Below are 20,649 nucleotides of genomic sequence, written 5' to 3'. Positions count from 1 at the left end.
TGGCCCCTCTCGATGTGCCTGTCAGTGCCATTTGGCCATTTGGCTATGTACGTTGGTGACACTTCTGCAGCATCCTTGCTGCTTCCATTTGTCATTGTGAGGCATCCTGAACCGCTTGTTTTTTTTCCTGGGGGTCCCAATTCCCTTTGTGCTGCTTTCGGGGTGCCCTGGACTCCTCCATGTACCTTTAGGGGCAACCCGGTGACCACTGAAGTTTCTTTGGGACAGCCCGGACCCCTCTGTGTTCCTCCTCGTGCACCCACGGCCCCTGGGTGTGTCTTTCTCTTGCTCCTAATTCAATTTCCCTTGTTCTCTCCATCTCCCTTCATCTCCCTCCTGGTCCCTTTCCCATCCAGCTCTCACAGCCCCTCCTTACCCCCATCTTCCTCCTCCGCACCTTCTCATCCCCCTCAGTGCTCAGTGCCCCGTTCGCCTCCCAGGATGCACAGAAGGGGTAAGATCGTGCCCAAAGGGGATAAACCAGCGTCTGAGCCCAGATCAAGGGGAACGGAGAAAAGCCAGCAGGTGGCAGGAGGGAAGTTCTCCGAGTTTTATTTACAAAGCTTGTAGGGCCAGTCTGGACGAGGAATTAGGGTTGGGGGGAAGATCCGCTTCACCCCACCCCTCTGCCGCTTCCCGGACTTGGTCTCCAAATTGCAGCCTGTGGGAGGTCTGGGAGCACACACAGTTCATGGAGTCACCGAATGTCCTGAGTTGGAAGAGACCCACCTGGATCACTGTGTTCAACTCCCGGACAGCCCCAAAATCCACACCGTGCGTCTGAGGACCTTGCTCAGTCTCTTCTTGAACCCTATCAAGCGTGGGGCCGGGACACCCCCCTGGGCCGCCTGTTCCAGACTCCACCTGCAGTTGGGTGAGCTGAAAACAAGCTGTCGAATGTATCACCCAAATCACCAGATCGGTCCCTTTGGCAATTCTGCCCCTGCAGCCCTCGCTACCGTAGAGCACCAGGAGCCCCAAACCTTGCAGTCCAGCTGCTATTTTACCAATCTCTGGGTTCAGAAGTTCTCGGAGCTGATGCTGAGACTCTCCTCCTGCAGCTGGGAGGCCGCGGTGTCTCCGGGCGAAGCGACATTTAAATACCCGATCTCGGAAGGCTGAGAGGGGGATAAGCAAATGCAGGAGTCTTGGCTTTCAGCTTCTCCATCAGGCTTCGTGTCTGCCGCGGCCTTCGGGGCGCCGAGGGCGTCCGGCGGTTCTCGCCACGGGCAGCTGGAAACAAATTTCCTCCCTTGGGTCACTGTGCATTGTTGGGGTGCCCCTGCGCAGCCCCGGCGCTCCTGCCAGCAGCTCCGCGAGGACAATTAACTAATTAACACTTAAAGAACTAACCCTACCCCACATCACTAAAGAGACGTAGAAAGCTTTAACCCACATCGCTATTGCCCAGCCTTGCTTAGCTCTGCGTAACTTATTGTCCGAGAAACAGGAGTTCACTGATCCTTGCAAAGATAATAATCCTTGGTGCATCCTGGGGTGAACCAGAGAACAGAAACCTGGCTCAGGACAGGAGATACGCCAGTTTAACCAGCTCAGCACTCTGAGACCCAACCGACTCATCACGCTGGACCAAAGGTGACCGTGCACAGAGCACAGGACCCGGGGTCACGATCCCTGCGCAGCCGCAACCGGGAGGAGCCGGAGGTGGAGACTGTGGAAATGGTCTCCTGAACTCATTGTAATAAGAACCACCTTCTCAGGGACAGGTTATGAATATGTATAGGCGTTCCTAAAACTTTCATGAATATGTAACACTTTACTGTATCTAACCAAGCTCACAACTACTGTAAAATACACATATTTTGGGTGAATTTTTTTCCCTGTGTGTCCAATGTCATAACCGCCTACCTTCCCTACAACCTCTAAGGCTGGAAGGTCATTTCCGCGCCTCAGGGCGATGCTCAGCGCTTTGCTCCCGCACTAACGCTCCCATACGTTTCCTCCAGCTGAGTCACAGTATGTTTGGGATTGGAAGGGACCTCAAAAGCTCATCCAGTGCAATCCCCCTGCTGGAGCAGGAACGCCCAGGTGAGGTCGCACAGGAAGGTGTCCAGGCGGGTTTTGAATGTCTGCAGAGAAGGAGACTCCACAACCCCCCTGGGCAGCCTGTTCCAGACACCCTGTGGGCCCCAGAACCTCCTCCTGAACCCCTGGGCACCGAGCTGCTTTCTAAACCCCTGACATAGTCTGACAATGCTACTTCTCCATCCCATTATTTGCAGAGGCTTTCTCATACCAATTTCCCTACCATTTGACCCAAACAGGCGAGGTGAGCTGCGCAGCACCCGGAGGCTGTAAGCAAACCCGCCCTGCTGGGTCTCCAGCAATCAGAGTCCCTCTGCCTTCCCCTTGTCTGTTCTGGCACCGTTGTCCTATCAGCTGGCCACCCAAAAATGTCACAAGAAGACCCTCGGAGGTGAAGGCTCAGGGTGCAGCAGCCAAAAGGCTCAACTTGTCCCTCGGCACACGCAGAGGCGATTCCCGCCTCCTCCTTTTCCCCCACGGTACCTGGCTCGGGGAGATGGCAACACCTTACTCTGCCGTTGGCGTTCGGAGAAGTCAGCGCTCTCGGGGTCCTGGGAGGAGGAAGAGAGACCGTCAGGGGAAATTCTGCGTGTCAGAGCCCGAATCCAACACCCAGCGTTGGCTTCCACAGAGCCCCAGCCCCACCAGTTCTCCCCAAGAGCTCCAGCCCCACAGGGGCGATCGTCATCGATTCGTCCTTTGGGTCTGAATTTCAACTTACAAATAGAAGACCCACCTGGCCCAGGTGAAACAAAGAGAAAGAAAGAACATGAAGCAGGACGCACAAACAGGCCTCAAACAGCACTTGCAGCCTGACCAGCTCATTTCCAACCGTGGTTGGTTCCCTCCGCATTTCAAAACGTACCAATAAACTGCCAAATGCACCCGTTTTCTTTGCAGAGCTGTGGAAACACTACCTTGGTCTTTTCCTGGTCTTTTCTCCATTTATCCCCAAAAAGTTCTTCAGTAACTTGGCCAATCCACAGCTGAGGTTTTAGGGAAGGCATATCTTCACTTAGTTCAGTTTAGTCAATATTATCGCTCAGCTTGATCTGAGTTGTTTTCATTTACATCAATAACATTCCCAACCACACCACTCTGGGTGATTTCTCCTAAGTTTCAAGCTAATTTTGAAACTAAGGACTTTTAACCACTCTACATCTGCAAAGGAGCGAAAGTGACATTTCTGTTCTTGTGAAAAAGGACAGAATTACGGGATGGTTTGTGTTGAAGGACCTTCCCAGCGCCCCAGTGCCTCCCTGCCATGACAGGGACATCTGCACCAGCTCAGGGTGCTCAGAGCCCGTCCAGCCTGGCCTGGGATGTCTCAGGGATGGTTCATCCACCCCCTCTCTGGGTAACCCCCTTTTCTTTTGCTACTAAAGGTTCTCAGGGCACAGCAGCTCGGGGATGGAGCGGTAGGACAAGCGTATCGAGCTTCCCGCTCCCCACAAAGTCCCTCCTCACCACAGAACCATCCCAATGTGTTTGGAGCCCCTTCCTTCCCAGCCCAAGGGCCAATTCAGCTGCTCTCCAGCACCCTCAGCTGCAGCTCCAAACACCCACCCTCGTCCAAGGAGCATCTGGGCTCAGGGTGCGCAGTCCCGTGAGGAGCAGGACTGGATGATCCTCACGGGTCCCTTTGACCGTGACGCATTGTCAGACTCTGGGGCGGAACAGCAGCTCCTGCCCGTCTGCCGAGCCCGAGCCCTCCCCGTCTCACCTGGGCGGTGGGGGCCCGGCTGCTCCTCGGCGCGCGCTGCCCGTGGCCGCAGAGCTGGAGTTTGCCCTCGTGCGGCCGCGCGTTCTCCTCGTCCGGGAGCTTCACTCTGAGCACGTCACACACACAAGGCGCAAGTTATTTTCCTTCCGGCCACGGTGCATTTTCCGAGGGGAGCGGCAGTGCCCACCTGCTCTGCGGGGCGGCCACCGCAGACCGGCTGCTCCAAGGGGTCTCCTCTTGGGCGCTGATCTTCTGGAGGAGCCGCCTCCTTTCCTGCAGTAACTTCTCGTTCTCAGCCGCCATCTGCGCAACCAGCACCTTCCCCTGCGCAGGGCGGCAGAGGGAAACAACACCAGCGGTTACGCTTCGCTCGTCTCCGTCCTCTCTCAACCCCCCCGCGCTTCACCAAAGGGGCGACCACCAAGCGTGTTAACTCCCAGAACTGATGCACCGTGCGATGTAACGTACCCCAAAAAAGAGGCTTTTGAGCCACTGCCCAGCACTAAGAGTTCTGAGGGAACAGCAGCTGGAGCTCGGGGAGTTTCTGAACGGGATCTGAGGGCTGTGCTGGGCACAGTGAGGCCAAACCGCGAACCCTGGGGGCACTTTTGGGCCCCTCAGCTCAGAGCTTGAAATGGCGGCACCGAGATCACCTCAGGGCACAAAATGGCGGCCAGAGGGGTGGTGGGGTCAACTCACACCAAGAAGGGCCTTGAGGTGCTGGAGCGAGTGGAGAGAAGGGACCGGAGCTGGTGAGGGGCTGGAGCACAATGTGATGGAGCGGCTGAGGGACCTGGGGGTTCAGCTGGAGAACAGGAGCTGAGGGGAGACCTTCTGATCTCTGACCTGCCTGAAAGGAGCTTGGAGCCAGGGGGGTCGGGCTCTGCTCCCCAGGAACAAGCGCCAGGAGCAGAGGAAACGGCCTCAAGTTGCGCCAGGGGAGGTTGAGGTTGGATGTGGGAACAATTTCTTCCCCAAAGGGCTGTGGGGCATTGGAACAGGCTGCCCAGGGCAGTGCTGGAGTCACCATCCCTGGAGGGCTGGACAGACGGACATGAGGTTCTCAGGACATGGGGCAGTGCTGGGGTGGGTTATGGTTGGACTTGGTGATCTTGAGGGGCTTTCCCAACCAAAATAACTGCGATTGCCGGCAGCTGGTGGCCCAAGAGCACGTTGTCACTGGCCCGGCCACCCCTGTGCTCAGCCCTGTGACCCCAGACACCGCCGGGCAGGTGTCGGGGCCGTGTCAGAGGGTTTGGGACGCTGGCAGCACCTCGGCTTTCCAGAGCATCCCTTGCCCCCTATGGCAGCCCTGGGCTGCCCAGGAGCAAAGCCCTTATGTGCAGGGCCAGGCTGTCCCCGCTGTCCCCCAGTGTCCCCGGGGCTGTTGTGGAGGGCTCGGCTGGGCTGGGCTGCTCTGAGTGAAAATGAGGTAATTTCCTTCACGCAGTTAAAAACCTTTCATTTTCATAGCTAGCGCTCTACTATTAGTATTATTTTGATATTTTATTAAACTGTGTTTCTCTCAGTCCAAGAGTTTCTCCCCGTCCTTTCGGTTCCCTCCCCTCTCTGGGGGTGAAAAGCGGCAGTCGTGGTTGTGATTACGTTGAACCACGACGAGGGCTCGGGGCTGGTTTCCAGTCGTTCTTCCCCGGGGTCTGTGCAGACGTACGCGCTGCAGAGGCCACACGTGAGATCTCCACGGCCTGGTTTCACATTTCCATGGGCAAGGGGCAGCCGAGGAGAAGCTCTTGACGTGCATCAAAGCAACCATGAAACTGCTGGCAAGGGCTTTGTCGTCAAGATCTTGTGCGTCCTGGTGTGCCGAGGAGGGACAGTGGACATGAGGTTCTCTGCAGACCCGCCCCGGGATGCGGACGAGACCAGGGCCCTGCTAATGCTTTTCTCTGTGTGATTTTGGTGCAGTTTCAGTGTGCGCTCCCACATGAGGAAGAAACTGTGGTCCCTGAGGGTGGTGAGAGCCTGGCCCAGGTTGGCCAGAGAGGTGGTGGCTGAACCATCCCTGAGACATCCCAGGCCAGGCTGGACGGGGCTCTGAGCACCCTGAGCTGGTGAAGATGTCCCTGTCATGGCAGGGGGGGCACTGGGGGGCTGGGAAGGTCCTTCAACCCAAACTGGTCTGTGATTCTGTGATTCTTGTATCCCTGCTCTCCCCATGGCAAGGCTGACAGGTTCACATCTGCAGGCCTGGCTCTGGTAGTCCTGTGGCCCCTCTGCTCACGGCTCTTGTTGAAGCCCCAGCAAATGCTGCAGCACCAGGTGCCGTGAGCTGCACAGACCCCACAGCTGCTCCCAGAGCCCCGTCAGACGCCCCGTGGCAGCGGCTTTTCCTGCCTGTAAAACCCCTGCGAGACTCAACCCAACGTGCGGATCAGCTCAGAGCTGGAAACCTGCTCTGGCTGCTTCAGCCCGGGAAGCCGCTGGGTTTGGAAATGAGTGTCACAGCCCCTGGTGCCCCGGCCGTGTCCAGCCCCAGGCAGAGCCCCCGGGACCCCCGGCTTGGGGACACGAGGGGTGGTGATGGGAAAACACGGCAGGATCAGAGGAGACAAACGTTGTCACAAATGTACACGCGTCTCACATGGTATTAAACAGTGTTCTCGGAAGAACGGTGCTGTGAGGCGAGGGACTGCAGCTCCCAGCACCCCCGGTGCGAGGGGTCCAGGGCCTGGGCAGCCCCCCCAGAGCCGGGCCGGCCCCTGCGGCCCCACAGCCCCGAGCCCCGGGGAGCAGGGCAGCGGGGGCTCCAGGGGCTTTGCTGTCCCAGCCGCTGCCCCCGGCTCAGCCAGCGCTGCGGGGCCAGGAGGGGACGCCACGGGAAAGCACAGCAGGCGGGCACAGGAACGAACCTTCACGAGTTTAATCCTGCTTGCTAACTATTGCAACAGCTCCTCTTCCAAATCACTGAGGTCGGCCGGTGTTGCCCTGGCCGGGGGATCCTGGACGTCATCTGCATTCGGCACAGGAGCAGGAGACACCCGGGGAGAGTCCCCAGCAGATCCAGCCCCACGCTCAGCGGCGCCTGGGAGAGAAGCAGCGAGAGCCCGTGTCAGTCGGTCCCAGGTACCAGCGCCTGCTCTGTGCTCTGCGGGACGGGCCAGTGAGGTCTTTGTCCCGGCTGCAGCTGCCCAGGACTGCACAGACGAGACTTGCGCTCTCTGGCTCCCCAGCACAACCCAAGGCCGCCCCTGCCCCCCGGGGCGCTGCAGAACCGCGTCCGGAGCTGCTCACCTGAGCCCGACGGGCTCCCGCTGCGGCCCCGGCTCTGGCCCAGAGTCTTTGCCGGGCGACGGAAGCGTCTGCGCCGCGGCTCCTGCGGGCTCTGGGCAGCGGCTGCTGCCGGCGCCGCGCCGGCCCCGGCAGAAAGGCCGGGCTGTGCGGAGCGGCTCAGGTCCCGCGGGCTCCGTGATGTCTGCACGTTGGGATCCAGGTCTCTGCCCCTCGGCTCCGGCTGCTCCTCCCTTGGCTGCTCGCAGCCTTGTCCACGAAGCGCTGCTGGGCCGTGAGCCCCCCCAGCAGTGGCCAAGCCACGTGGCACAAGAGCCACCAGCTCCTGCAGCCCCTGGATTGAGGCTTTGAGCTGCAGAGAGAGCTGGGAGTGCAGCTCCAGCTGTGCCGAGAGTTCACACACCTGGATGTGGGGAAAAACATCTGTCTGAAATCTCTGTGAAACCCCATCAGATGTTTGGATGGAGGTCACAGCCGTGACAACAGCCGGAAAACAATTGTTAGTGACGTTGAAGCTCAGAACGTCCTCAGGCAAATCTCTGCTGGGCCTGTTCCCAGAAGATTTTCTTCTCTTCTGGTCACTGAAGGACAAGAACAGCTCAGACCTGCGAGCACCTTCACAGACTCTCTGTACCTTGGCCTTGACCTTGTCCAAGTCCTCTGGCACCCGGGGGTTCTCTCGCGTCAGCCCATCGTGGTGCTGTGTCCCAGCTGCCACTGACGTCTCTTCTGGCCGTCCCATTTCTCTCTAAGGAAACAAACCCAGAGGAGTGTGAAGATAAAGATGAGAAGGCAAAACGGGCATTTTTACTTTCAGTTACAGGTTAATCTACCAAAATCTCTTTTCTAAGGTCATTGCAAAGTGGAGAAATCTCCTCTACTACGACATCTGCTCAGCGGATGATCTCCAGCCATCCTTGGCCAGGGAAGACAACTAAGGACATGGCATCTCTTCGTGAAGATGTTTCCAGCACGTTCTTCTCAGCAGATGCTGAGACGGGGCCTTTGGGCTTTCGCTCGGTTCTTAAAATCACGCCGAAATCGAATCGGATGCCAACGCAAGTGCTGCGGTTGGGCTGCAGCCCTTTCTCCAGAGATGGGGGTGAGGGTCCCCACGGCCAACTCTGCGTATCAACCTTTCCGCTGTTCTTCTGCTACACGAACGAAAACCGAGGCAAGCCCGAGCGCTTCTGCTCACAGATGTGTCTATGAGCGTGTGTCACGGCTTGCCAGAACCTTCCGCAATCCAACAAAACCAGGACAAAGAACCCAGCCCCGTGACGGAGTCCCCGGCGTGGAGCTTCTACCCGCTGGTCGACAGAAGCGCCCGAGAGCCGCGGAGCCGCTCTCCTCTGCCCGTTCTGGGCCAGCGCTGCCCTCGCCTCCTGCTCTGCCGTGTCGCGGGCGCGGGAAGGCGTCACTCACCACGGGCTCCGGGGCGGCCTTGTTCTGCGCGTCCCGCAGCTGCTGACGCAGCCAAAGGTTTTCACCCCGCAGCTCGGCCACTTGTTCCCGCAGCTCTTCTGCCCTCTGCACGGCGTCTCTCCTCTCCTGATCCGCCTGGCTGTACAGAGCCTGGTACCGCTCAATCCGCTGCCGGGCCTGCCGTAGTTCTTCTGCTGTGGTTTGTAACGCCGTTGTCTTCCTCCCGATGTTCTTTTTCAGCAGGGTCGCTTCCATCTCCAGCCGAGCAGCTTTTCTTTCGGCTCTGGTTAAAGCCTCTTCCAAGCGCCTGTTGGCTTCCAGCGCCTCAGCCGGGTTCAATTCCATGAGGAGCTGTTGCTCCAGGTCTCCGATAAACTGCTTCACTTCAGCACTTTCTGACGCGTGAAACCTTCCATGGACCCAGCAGAAAGAGGACGAACCCGAACCCGCCGTCGCTTTTGGGGCTCTGGCATCTTGTGCCTGTTCAAAGCCAAAGGACACAAAGGGACAGAGCTCAGGAGAGCAGCTCAAAAGAGGAGAGAGCGGCAGCATTTCGACTCGCAGAGGAGGAACTGTCACCAACTGGACGCCAGGTTCTAAAAGAGTTTTCCACAGCTCTGGGTTCGACATCGCTCCTGGAAAAGTCTGATTTGCATCCGCGTGCAATACGGCCCGAGAGCCAAGACTCCCCTCCGCCATCCCTGGTTTCACTCACCTGCGGCCCAGCGCCGTCGCTCTGGTTGGCGGCTCCTCGCAGCCACAGCTCGTCCCGAACCCGCGGCTGGGACTCGTAGCCACGGCTGCTCCCGGGCGTCGGGCGCGTCCCCCGCGCCGTCCTGCGCCGCAGGAACCGCAAGAGCCTTTCCATGGCGCTGGGACGCTGCTCCACCAGCACCGACCACAGCAGCACCAGCTGCACCAGCTGCACCAGCAACCACCGGCACAGGCTGCACCAGCAGCACCAGCACCAGCTGTAGCAGCACCACTGGAAGGACCTGCAGCAGCACCACCAGCTCCACCAGCTCCACCAGCAGCACCAGCAGCAGCTCCACCAGCTCCACCAGCACCAGCTCCACCAGCTTCACCAGCAGCAGCAGAACCAGCTCCACCAGCTTAACCAGTACAACCAGCACCAGCTCCACCAGCTTAACCAGTACAACCAGCACCAGCTCCACCAGCTTCACCAGTACGACCAGCACCAGCAGCACCAGTTCCACCAGCGGCACGAGCTCCACCAGTAGCACCAGCTCCACCAGTACGACCAGCACCAGCTCCACTGAGAGCACCTGCACCACCAGCAACCAATAGGACTGGCAGCACCAGCTCCACCAGCAGCACCAGTAGCACCAATAGCACCAGTAGCACCAGCTCCACTAGTAGCACCAGCTCCACCAGCTCCACCAGCTCCACCAGTAGCACCAGTAGCACCAATGGCACCAGTAGCACCAGCTCCACCAGCTGCACCAGCTGCACCAGCTGCACCAGCTGCACCAGCTGCACCAGCTGCACCAGCGCTGTGTGTGAGGGGCCCGGCCGGCGCCCCCGCTATAGTGACGGTGTTTGCTGACGTCATGGGCGGCTCAGTGACGTCACAGGTGCTGGGGGGCAGGGGCCGGCGGGGGGGTCCCCGTGCTCAGCACCTCCCTGCGCACACGGGCCAGGCAGGGGGTGTGGGCTCCAGGGTGTCGCTCGCAGCCGCTGCTCAGGGCTCTTGTTGAAGCCCCAGCAAATGCCGCAGCACCAGGTGCCGTGAGCTGCACAGACCCCACAGCTGCTCCCAGAGCCCCGTCAGACGCCCCGTGGCAGCGGCTTTTCCTGCCTGTAAAACCCCTGCGAGACTCAACCCAACGTGCGGATCAGCTCAGAGCTGGAATCCTGCTCTGGCTGCTTCAGCCCGGGAAGCCGCTGGGTTTGGAAATGAGTGTCACAGCCCCTGGTGCCCCGGCCGTGTCCAGCCCCAGGCAGAGCCCCCGGGACCCCCGCCCGGGACAGGGCCTGGGGTCCCCCGGCATGGGGACATCTGGCTGTGGGCAGAGGGGACAGAGGGGACAGAGGGGACAGAGGGGACAGAGGGGACAGGGGCCGGGCAGGGCCGGCTCCGGCCAAGGCAGCTCCTGGCAGCACCACGGCCGGGGCTGGACACCCCCTGCCCTGGTTCTGCCCCCAGGGTGTCCGTGGGGTGTCCCCACACTGTTCAAGGTGCCTTTGGGGTGATGGCCCCTCTCGATGTGCCTGTCAGTGCCATTTGGCCATTTGGCTATGTACGTTGGTGACACTTCTGCAGCATCCCTGCTGCTTCCATTTGTCATTGTGGGGCATCCTGAACCCCTTTTTTTTTCCTGGGGTCCCAATTCCCTTTGTGCTGCTTTCAGGGTGCCCTGGACTCCTCCATGTACCTGTAGGGGCACCTCGGTGACCACTGAAGTTTCTTTGGGACAGCCCGGACCCCTCTGTGTTCCTCCTCGTGCACCCACGGCCCCTGGGTGTGTCTTTCTCTTGCTCCTAATTCAATTTCCCTTGTTCTCTCCATCTCCCTTCATCTCCCTCCTGGTCCCTTTCCCATCCAGCTCTCACAGCCCCTCCTTACCCCCATCTTCCTCCTCCGCACCTTCTCATCCCCCTCAGTGCTCAGTGCCCCGTTCCCCTCCCAGGATGCACAGAAGGGGTAAGATCGTGCCCAAAGGGGATAAACCAGCGTCTGAGCCCAGATCAAGGGGAACGGAGAAAAGCCAGCAGGTGGCAGGAGGGAAGTTCTCCGAGTTTTATTTACAAAGCTTGTAGGGCCAGACTGGACGAGGAATTAGGGTTGGGGGGAAGATCCGCTTCACCCCACCCCTCTGCCGCTTCCCGGACTTGGTCTCCAAATTGCAGCCTGCGGGGGGTCTGGGAGCACACACAGTTCATGGAGTCACCGAACGTCCTGAGTTGGAAGGGACCCACCTGGATCACTGTGTTCAACTCCCGGACAGCCCCAAAATCCACACCGTGCGTCTGAGGACCTTGCTCAGTCTCTTCTTGAACCCTGTCAGGCGTGGGGCCGGGACACCTCCCTGGGCCGCCTGTTCCAGACTCCACCTGCAGTTGGGTGAGCTGAAAACAAGCTGTCGAATGTATCACCCAAATCACCAGATCCGTCCCTTTGGCAATTCTGCCCCTGCAGCCCTCGCTACCGTAGAGCACCAGGAGCCCCAAACCTTGCAGTCCAGCTGCTATTTTACCAATCTCTGGGTTCAGAAGTTCTCGGAGCTGATGCTGAGACTCTCCTCCTGCAGCTGGGAGGCCGCGGTGTCTCCGGGCGAAGCGACATTTAAATACCCGATCTCGGAAGGCTGAGAGGGGGATAAGCAAACGCAGGAGTCTTGGCTTTCAGCTTCTCCATCAGGCTTCGTGTCTGCCGCGGCCTTCGGGGCGCCGAGGGCGTCCGGCGGTTCTCGCCACGGGCAGCTGGAAACAAATTTCCTCCCTTGGGTCACTGTGCATTGTTGGGGTGCCCCTGCGCAGCCCCGGCGCTCCTGCCAGCAGCTCCGCGAGGACAATTAACTAATTAACACTTAAAGAACTAACCCTACCCCACATCACTAAAGAGACTTAGAAAGCTTTAACCCACACTGCTATTGCCCAGCCTTGCTTAGCTCTGCGTAACTTATTGTCCGAGAAACAGGAGTTCACTGATCCTTGCAAAGATAATAATCCTTGGTGCATCCTGGGGTGAACCAGAGAACAGAAACCTGGCTCAGGACAGGAGATACGCCAGTTTAACCAGCTCAGCACTCTGAGACCCAACCGACTCATCACACTGGACCAAAGGTGACCGTGCACAGAGCACAGGACCCGGGGTCACGATCCCTGCGCAGCCGCAACCGGGAGGAGCCGGAGGTGGAGACTGTGGAAATGGTCTCCTGAACTCATTGTAATAAGAACCACCTTCTCAGGGACAGGTTATGAATATGTATAGGCGTTCCTAAAACTTTCATGAATATGTAACACTTTACTGTATCTAACCAAGCTCACAACTACTGTAAAATACACATATTTTGGGTGAATTTTGTTCCCTGTGTGTCCAATGTCATAACCGCCTACCTTCCCTACAACCTCTAAGGCTGGAAGGTCATTTCCGCGCCTCAGGGCGATGCTCAGCGCTTTGCTCCCGCACTAACGCTCCCATACGTTTCCTCCAGCTGAGTCACAGTATGTTTGCGATTGGAAGGGACCTCAAAAGCTCATCCAGTCCAATCCCCCTGCTGGAGCAGGAACGCCCAGGTGAGGTCGCACAGGAACACGTCCAGGCGGGTTTTGAATGTCTCCAGAGAAGGAGACTCCACAACCCCCCTGGGCAGCCTGTTCCAGACACCCTGTGGGCCCCAGAACCTCCTCCTGAACCCCTGGGCACCGAGCTGCTTTCTAAACCCCTGACATAGTCTGACAATGCTACTTCTCCATCCCATTATTTGCAGAGGCTTTCTCATACCAATTTCCCTACCACTTGACCCAAACAGGCGAGGTGAGCTGCGCAGCACCCGGAGGCTGTAAGCAAACCCGCCCTGCTGGGTCTCCAGCAATCAGAGTCCCTCTGCCTTCCCCTTGCCTGTTCTGGCACCGTTGTCCTATCAGTTGGCCACCCAGAAATGTCAAAAGAAGACCCTCGGAGGTGAAGGCTCAGGGTGCAGCAGCCAAAAGGCTCAACTTGTCCCTCGGCACACGCAGAGGCGATTCCCGCCTCCTCCTTTTCCCCCACGGTACCTGGCTCGGGGAGATGGCAACACCTTACTCTGCCGTTGGCGTTCGGAGAAGTCAGCGCTCTCGGGGTCCTGGGAGGAGGAAGAGAGACCGTCAGGGGAAATTCTGCGTGTCAGAGCCCGAATCCAACACCCAGCGTTGGCTTCCACAGAGCCCCAGCCCCACCAGTTCTCCCCAAGAGCTCCAGCCCCACAGGGGCGATCGTCATCGATTCGTCCTTTGGGTCTCAATTTCAACTTACAAATAGAAGACCCACCTGGCCCAGGTGAAACAAAGAGAAAGAAAGAAAAGGAAGCAGGACGCACAAACCGGCCTCAAACAGCACTTGCAGCCTGACCAGCTCATTTCCAACCGTGGTTGGTTCCCTCCGCATTTCAAAATGTACCAATAAACTGCCAAATGCACCCGTTTTCTTTGCAGAGCTGTGGAAACACTACTTTGGTCTTTTCCTGGACTTTTCTCCATTTGTCCCCAAAAAGTTCTTCAGTAACTTGGCCAATCCACAGCTGAGGTTTTAGGGAAGGCATATCTTCACTTAGTTCAGTTTAGTCAATATTATTGCTCAGCTTGATCTGAGTTGTTTTCATTTACATCAATAACATTCCCAACCACACCACTCTGGGTGATTTCTCCTAAGTTTCAAGCTAATTTTGAAACTAAGGACTTTTAACCACTCTACATCTGCAAAGGAGCGAAAGTGACATTTCTGTTCTTGTGAAAAAGGACAGAATTACGGGATGGTTTGTGTTGAAGGGACCTTCCCAGCCCCCAGTGCCTCCCTGCCATGACAGGGACATCTGCACCAGCTCAGGGTGCTCAGAGCCCCGTCCAGCCTGGCCTGGGATGTCTCAGGGATGGTTCATCCACCCCCTCTCTGGGTACCCGGGCCAGGCTCTCAGCACCCTCATGTCTGCCCTCCTTTCATTTTAAACCATCGCCCCTTTTCTTGTGCTAACAAAGGTTCTCAGGGCACAGCAGCTCGGGGATGGAGCGGTAGGACAAGCGTATCGAGCTTCCCGCTCCCCACAAAGTCCCTCCTCACCACAGAACCATCCCAATGTGTTTGGAGCCCCTTCCTTCCCAACCCAAGGGCCAATTCAGCTGCTCTCCAGCACCCTCAGCTGCAGCTCCAAACACCCACCCTCGTCCAAGGAGCATCTGGGCTCAGGGTGCGCAGTCCCGTGAGGAGCAGGACTGGATGATCCTCACGGGTCCCTTTGACCGTGACGCATTGTCAGACTCTGGGGCGGAACAGCAGCTCCTGCCCGTCTGCCGAGCCCGAGCCCTCCCCGTCTCACCTGGGCGGTGGGGGCCCGGCTGCTCCTCGGCGCGCGCTGCCCGTGGCCGCAGAGCTGGAGTTTGCCCTCGTGCGGCCGCGCGTTCTCCTCGTCCGGGAGCTTCACTCTGAGCACGTCACACACACAAGGCGCAAGTTATTTTCCTTCCGGCCACGGTGCATTTTCCGAGGGGAGCGGCAGTGCCCACCTGCTCTGCGGGGCGGCCACCGCAGACCGGCTGCTCCAAGGGGTCTCCTCTTGGGCGCTGATCTTCTGGAGGAGCCGCCTCCTTTCCTGCAGTAACTTCTCGTTCTCAGCCGCCATCTGCGCAACCAGCACCTTCCCCTGCGCAGGGCGGCAGAGGGAAACAACACCAGCGGTTACGCTTCGCTCGTCTCCGTCCTCTCTCAACCCCCCCGCGCTTCACCAAAGGGGCGACCACCAAGCGTGTTAACTCCCAGAACTGATGCACCGTGCGATGTAACGTACCCCAAAAAAGAGGCTTTTGAGCCACTGCCCAGCACTAAGAGTTCTGAGGGAACAGCAGCTGGAGCTCGGGGAGTTTCTGAACGGGATCTGAGGGCTGTGCTGGGCACAGTGAGGCCAAACCGCGAACCCTGGGGGCACTTTTGGGCCCCTCAGCTCAGGGCTTGAAATGGCGGCACCGAGATCACCTCAGGGCACAAAATGGCGGCCAGAGGGGTGGCGGGATCACCTCACACCAAGAAGGGCCTTGAGGTGCTGGAGCGAGTGGAGAGAAGGGAACAGAGCTGGTGAGGGGCTGGAGCACAATGTGATGGAGCGGCTGAGGGACCTGGGGGTTCAGCTGGAGAACAGGAGCTGAGGGGAGACCTTCTGATCTCTGAACTGCCAGAAAGGAGCTTGGAGCCAGGGGGGTCGGGCTCTGCTCCCCAGGAACAAGCGCCAGGAGCAGAGGAAACGGCCTCAAGTTGCGCCAGGGGAGGTTGAGGTTGGATGTGGGAACAATTTCTTCCCCAAAGGGCTGTGGGGCATTGGAACAGGCTGCCCAGGGCAGTGCTGGAGTCACCAGCCCTGGAGGGCTGGACAGACGGACAGGAGGTTCTCAGGACATGGGGCAGTGCTGGGGTGGGTTATGGTTGGACTTGGTGATATTGAGGGGCTTTTCCAACCAAAACGACTTTATGATTCTACAACATGGCTTCCCCCAAGGGCACACTTGAGGCACCCCTTTGGGTTTCTGTCCCTATGCGGACACGCCGGTGTCCATGGGCACTGCTGGGTGGTCCCAGTGCAGCGTCAGCCCTGCGCACATCAGGCAGCGCTCCCTGTGCTCTGACCGCCTGTCTCACAGTGTGATCCCCTGGCCTGCAAACCTGCTGTTCCTACACCTCATTTCCTTTCTGCCTGAACTGCATTTCTTTTTGGAAGAGGGATGCTCTCGCAGACACGCTGCAGCTGCTCCTCCGCCTTCCCTGGCAGAGGCCCTTGCTGTGTTCTCTCACCTTTTCCACTTGCAGCTTTGATTCGCTGAGCTCGTTTTCAAGCTGCTTAATTCTGCTGTCCCTTTGCTTCACCTCGTGGATAAAGGTCTCCTTGGCTCGGCGGATCTTGTCTTTGTGGCGGAGCTGCATTTCGTTGTATTTCCTGAGGGGGCAGAGAGACAAACATCAGGCTGGGAAACGCGGCTTCCTGAGCCAAGAGCCTCAGCCGTGCCCCAGCTCCTTCTGGCTGCGCCGTGAGGGCAGAACGAACACACCGACGGTCCCGGCTGCGTCTTTCCACCAATTCGTTTGGGGTTTAATCGTGCTGCAAAGCTGCTGTTGTTAAGCGTCAACCAAATGGAAATTGATTGAGGGCAATGGACCCAAAGCTATTCCTAAAACTGACTCCTGGCTTTACAAATCCTTGTGCTCACCCCTCTCAGCTCTTTATATCAAACTGAGTTATAAAGTTATCAAAACTGGAAGTAACAGGGAATAGGTAAGTGTGAGCAATAGGTGTATTGGGGTGGGGATGCAGGTGGTTAAGAAGAAGTACTTTGGTATGAGGAGATAAAAGGCAGTAAAGGATTAATCCTTAAAAACAAGGGTCGGGCAATCAGGTTGCAGAAAGGGCTCGTTCCGAGCTGTGACAAAGGGGTTAAATATTTGTTACTGCTGAGACTTCTGATCGTTGCTTTTCCCCTCAATCCTGTTCTGGTTTATTTTTATCCAGTTGGGATAGAAAAGGATGTCAAACCCAGAGGAATCTCTACCATACACCTGCCCAGGTTTGCTCAGAACTCATGTCAAAAAGGCTGTTTGTGCTGCAGATGAGACCAAAAGTGCTCTGGGGAGGAACCGGCGGCTCCGTGGAGCATCTGCAGCGCTGGACCCACAGCAGCACGGCGCTGAGGCACATCTGTCCGTGCTAAAGCCTCGAACGGGAGGGACAAAAGGCCACAGAACAGCCACATCCAGTGTCACTGCCAGGCACATAAAGAGCAGTTCCTGGGTTGATTTTGGGGGTCTACACCTCCCCTGCCTGCTGCTGCAGTCATTACCTGATGTACAGATCCTTCTGGTTCAGGAGACGGACTCCTTCCTCGTAAAGGGCTTTGTTTTCCTCCTTCAGCAGCGAAAGTTGCTCTGAAAGCTTCTGGTTCTCCTTCTCACACTGGAGGTGCTGGAAAACATCTCTATTTTATTTGTGTGCGTGTCCTCAGCTGTCGGGGTCCCTGCGCCTCCTTTCGCTCTGCTCTCCAAAGCTGCTCTGTCATCAATCCCAGTGGTTCCCACTACAGATAACATCCCTCTGCCCCCCACGGCCACCGTCTCCTCCCCTTACAGAAGGGGAAATGTGGATTTCTGTGCTGCTGGGGGCTCCAACCAGGCAGAGAGAGGTAACGCATCCTCCCAGACCACGGCCTCTGCCAAGGTTTTCCTGCAAAAAGCTCCATGTTGGGCAAGAAGAGGAAGGGAGAGGAAAAGAATCTATTAAGGTCCTTCTGTGCCCTCGGAGCCGCATCCCCAGGAATCCTACACAAGACATGATGGTGCTTTTCTTCCAGCTCCTGTTTAGATCAGTGGGATCTGCAAGGGCTCAGCACCTGCCTGGATGTGACCCTGTAGGTCAAGAGGAAACGGCCTCAAGTTGCGCCAGGGGAGGCTGAGGTTGGATCTGGGAACAATTTATTCCCCAAAGGGCTGTGGGGCATTGGAACAGGCTGCCCAGGGCAGTGCTGGAGTCACCATCCCTGGAGGGCTGGACAGACGGACATGAGGTTCTCAGGACATGGGGCAGTGCTGGGGTGGTTATGGTTGGACTTGGTGATCTTGAGGGGCCTTTCCAACCCAAATGATTCAGTGATGCCATGATTTCAGCAGTTCCCAAGTACAGATTTCACCCTGGGATGGTCCCGTTTCCCCCTGGAGCTCAGTGTTCTGCTCTGGAGCCACCAGCACAGCGTCCTGTGGGTGACGAGGACCCTGCAGCTCACCTACCTCGCTCGGGGCAGGTTTCCTCTCGTCTTCCAGGACGCGCAGAGTCTTGGCCTGCAGCTCCACGTGCATCTTGGCCAGCGACGCCTCCGTCTCCTGCGAATGCCGGAGCTGCTGCTGCAGCTCCTCCACCTGCTGCTCCAGGCGCTTCCTAAAAGCAGGTTGGTGGGACAGGGAGACACGGGGATGGACGTCAGCCTGTTCTGTGCCACTGTGACTGCATGTGATTTAAAACATTGCACTGCACCTGCCCTGGGCAATGCTGAGGGTAGAAAGAAATCACTATATCCCGGTTGTCCCCATGTCCGGTGGCATATGAAAGGACACATGGTGTATCTGGGATCATCCATCCCAGCTTGTGGCATCCAGAGGGTAAAGCAAATCACGGGGCTGGCAGGAGGGACCTGCTGCCATAGGACAAGGGGTGATGGTTTGAAACTAAAGGAGGGAGATTCAGGCTGGACATGGGGAAGAAATTGTTGGCCTTGAGGGTGGTGAGAGCCTGGCCCAGGTTGGCCAGAGAGGTGGTGGATGAACCATCCCTGGAGACACCCCAGGCCAGGCTGGACGGGGCTCTGAGCACCCTGAGCTGGTGAAGATTGTAGGGGTGGGTGTCCTTCAGGATTCATCCCTGGTACAATAACACCTTCAGATGTAAATATCCACTTTGGAATCAAAGACCATGTTTGCAGTGAGGCAGAGAAACTGCACCAATGTGTCGTCACCCACTCTTGGGCAGAGCACCCAACCTAGGACAGAGTCCAGCTCTGGGTCCTCAGCACAGACACACATGGAGCTGCTGCAGAGGGGCCAGAGGAGCCACAGGAATGACCCGAGGCTGGAACAGCTCTGCTGGGGACAGGTGAGAGAGTTGGGGTGTTCGGATGGAGAAGAGAAGCTCCGGGGAGACCTTAGTGCAGCCTTTCTGGACTTAAAACGGGCTGAGAAGAAAGAGGGGACAGACTTTAAGCAGGGCCTGTTGTGATAGGACAAGGAGTGATGGTTTTAAACTAAAGGAGGGAGATTCAGGCTGGACATGAGGAAGGAATTGTTGCCCTGAGGGTGGTGAGAGCCTGGCCCAGGTACCCAGAGAGGTGGTGGATGAACCATCCCTGAGACATCCCAGGCCAGGCTGGACGGGGCTCTGAGCAACCTGAGCTGCTGCAGATGTCCCTGTCATGGCAGGGGTGGCACTGGGGAGCTGGGAAGGTCACTTCAACCCAAACTATCCTGTGATTCTATGCAGCACAGGCCTTACCCAGCTCCAGGTACCTTTTCAGCTGCTCCTCGTGAAGTTCTTGCTGCACGCGAGCTTCATTTTCTCGGGCCTCCTTCAATTCCTCCTCCAGGAGCTTCTTGTCTGCAACACGGGCCTCTGCCAGCAGGAGCTGGTGCTGGGAATCTTTCAGCTTTTGCTGGAGTTTTGAAATCTCGGATTAAAACAGGACACGGATTAAACTTTCTGAGTTTATAGGCCAGTATCTGAATCCAAGGGACTCAGATCCCTTTGATCCCTCAGTACCTGAGCGATGGGAATGAAAATTTTGCTTCCCTCTACTCAAAAGTGCTTCTGCACGTCTTGGTGTCAAAGTCCGTGAAAAGTAAAACCCTTCCAACAGCTGCCAGATACTGTTGTCAGCAATTAGCAACAATTCTCTGCACCTAATTTGATCCTGCATGCTTACAAAACCAAATGCAACGATTCGTGCAGAAGCGATGCCACAGAAAACACAAGCGTTTGCAACTGACTGCAAACAGCAGCGAATCTCCTGGGTGACGCCGGGACCTGGGCTCCCTGCGCCTGCCGGCGCTGCCACCGCGACGTTCAGACACAATGAGCTTTAGAGACAGGAGCTGAGCCATCACATTGGGCTTCTCGTCTTGATTACGCTCTCACTAACAACAGATATTATTCCTAAAATATTTAGCCAAGTTACCTCTAGCAAAACACACTTCAGGGAACCGATTCATGAGTTGCTGGTGCATCTTTTGTGCAACTACAGTTGCACAAACCCACTAAAAACGTATCTCCGGAGACCTTAGCTCACACTGCCGACTTACCTTTTTCTGTGCTTCGCCTACTTTGGATTTCTCCTGTGCAAGTTTCTCTTGCAGGCTGCTCTGCAGTTTATCGGCCTGGGAGCACCTCAGCAGCTCCTGTTCGAGTTCTTTGACCTTCTGCTGGCTCTTTTCCCACTGGGCTGAGAGCGAGGAGCATGTCTCCTTGGTGTCCGAGAGCTTTGCGCGGGCTTGCTTCAGCTCAGCTTTGACCTGAGTTTCAAAAGAAGAAATCGTCCTGGTTTTGTTAAAAACAAGTTTGTCTTTTAGTGAATTTGCCTGTCAGCTAAAGCTTCATATTAACTGCATTTTCCTGGAGAACCAGACACATGTTTTGGTAAACATAGCAATGGAATGCAAACTTATTGATAAGCACGGATGGACATCTCGCAAGAGGGGCAACGAGAAACAAGTGACCAAGAAACTGAACAACGGTGTATAACATTCCATTAATGTGAATACTTCATATAAAAGTGGGAGATCACGAGGATCTCGTCCCTTTTTCCCTTTTGCCTTTGCTTTTTTTTCCCTTCTGCTTATGGCGACATTAGGAGAGGACCTTGCGAGTCGTCCCTGCGAACTGAGGCCAGTGAGAGACTGAATCCAGCTCCGGTTGGCTGCAGAGTCCAGTCCAGGACTTTGGGTGCCTGCCCTGCAGTTGCTGAGACTTTCA

The 20,649-nt window shown here is 57.1% G+C and overlaps 1 protein-coding gene across 1 annotated transcript in view; it reads right to left on the bottom strand.

The window, feature by feature from the left end:
* Window positions 1–11,673: 11,673 nt before the first annotated feature.
* The window catches only part of CCDC30 (coiled-coil domain containing 30), a gene marked incomplete at both ends in the record, with an annotated part of 39,216 nt that continues 30,240 nt past the window's right edge, over window positions 11,674–20,649 (bottom strand). Inside the window, 9 exons of the mRNA XM_080358792.1 lie at window positions 11,674–11,887; window positions 13,184–13,251; window positions 14,479–14,584; window positions 14,666–14,802; window positions 15,942–16,083; window positions 16,982–17,103; window positions 17,922–18,069; window positions 19,191–19,348; window positions 19,980–20,189. Coding sequence (XP_080214918.1) covers window positions 11,674–11,887; window positions 13,184–13,251; window positions 14,479–14,584; window positions 14,666–14,802; window positions 15,942–16,083; window positions 16,982–17,103; window positions 17,922–18,069; window positions 19,191–19,348; window positions 19,980–20,189 — 1,305 coding nt within the window. The remainder of the gene's footprint in view (window positions 11,888–13,183; window positions 13,252–14,478; window positions 14,585–14,665; window positions 14,803–15,941; window positions 16,084–16,981; window positions 17,104–17,921; window positions 18,070–19,190; window positions 19,349–19,979; window positions 20,190–20,649) is intronic.

This window comes from Nesoenas mayeri, assembly GCF_963082525.1.
Source record: "Nesoenas mayeri genome assembly, chromosome: 24".
In the NCBI taxonomy this organism is placed as follows: Eukaryota; Metazoa; Chordata; class Aves; order Columbiformes; family Columbidae; genus Nesoenas; species Nesoenas mayeri.
Note: the sequence above shows the minus strand (reverse complement) of the source record. Positions and strands in the feature narration are given on the sequence as shown.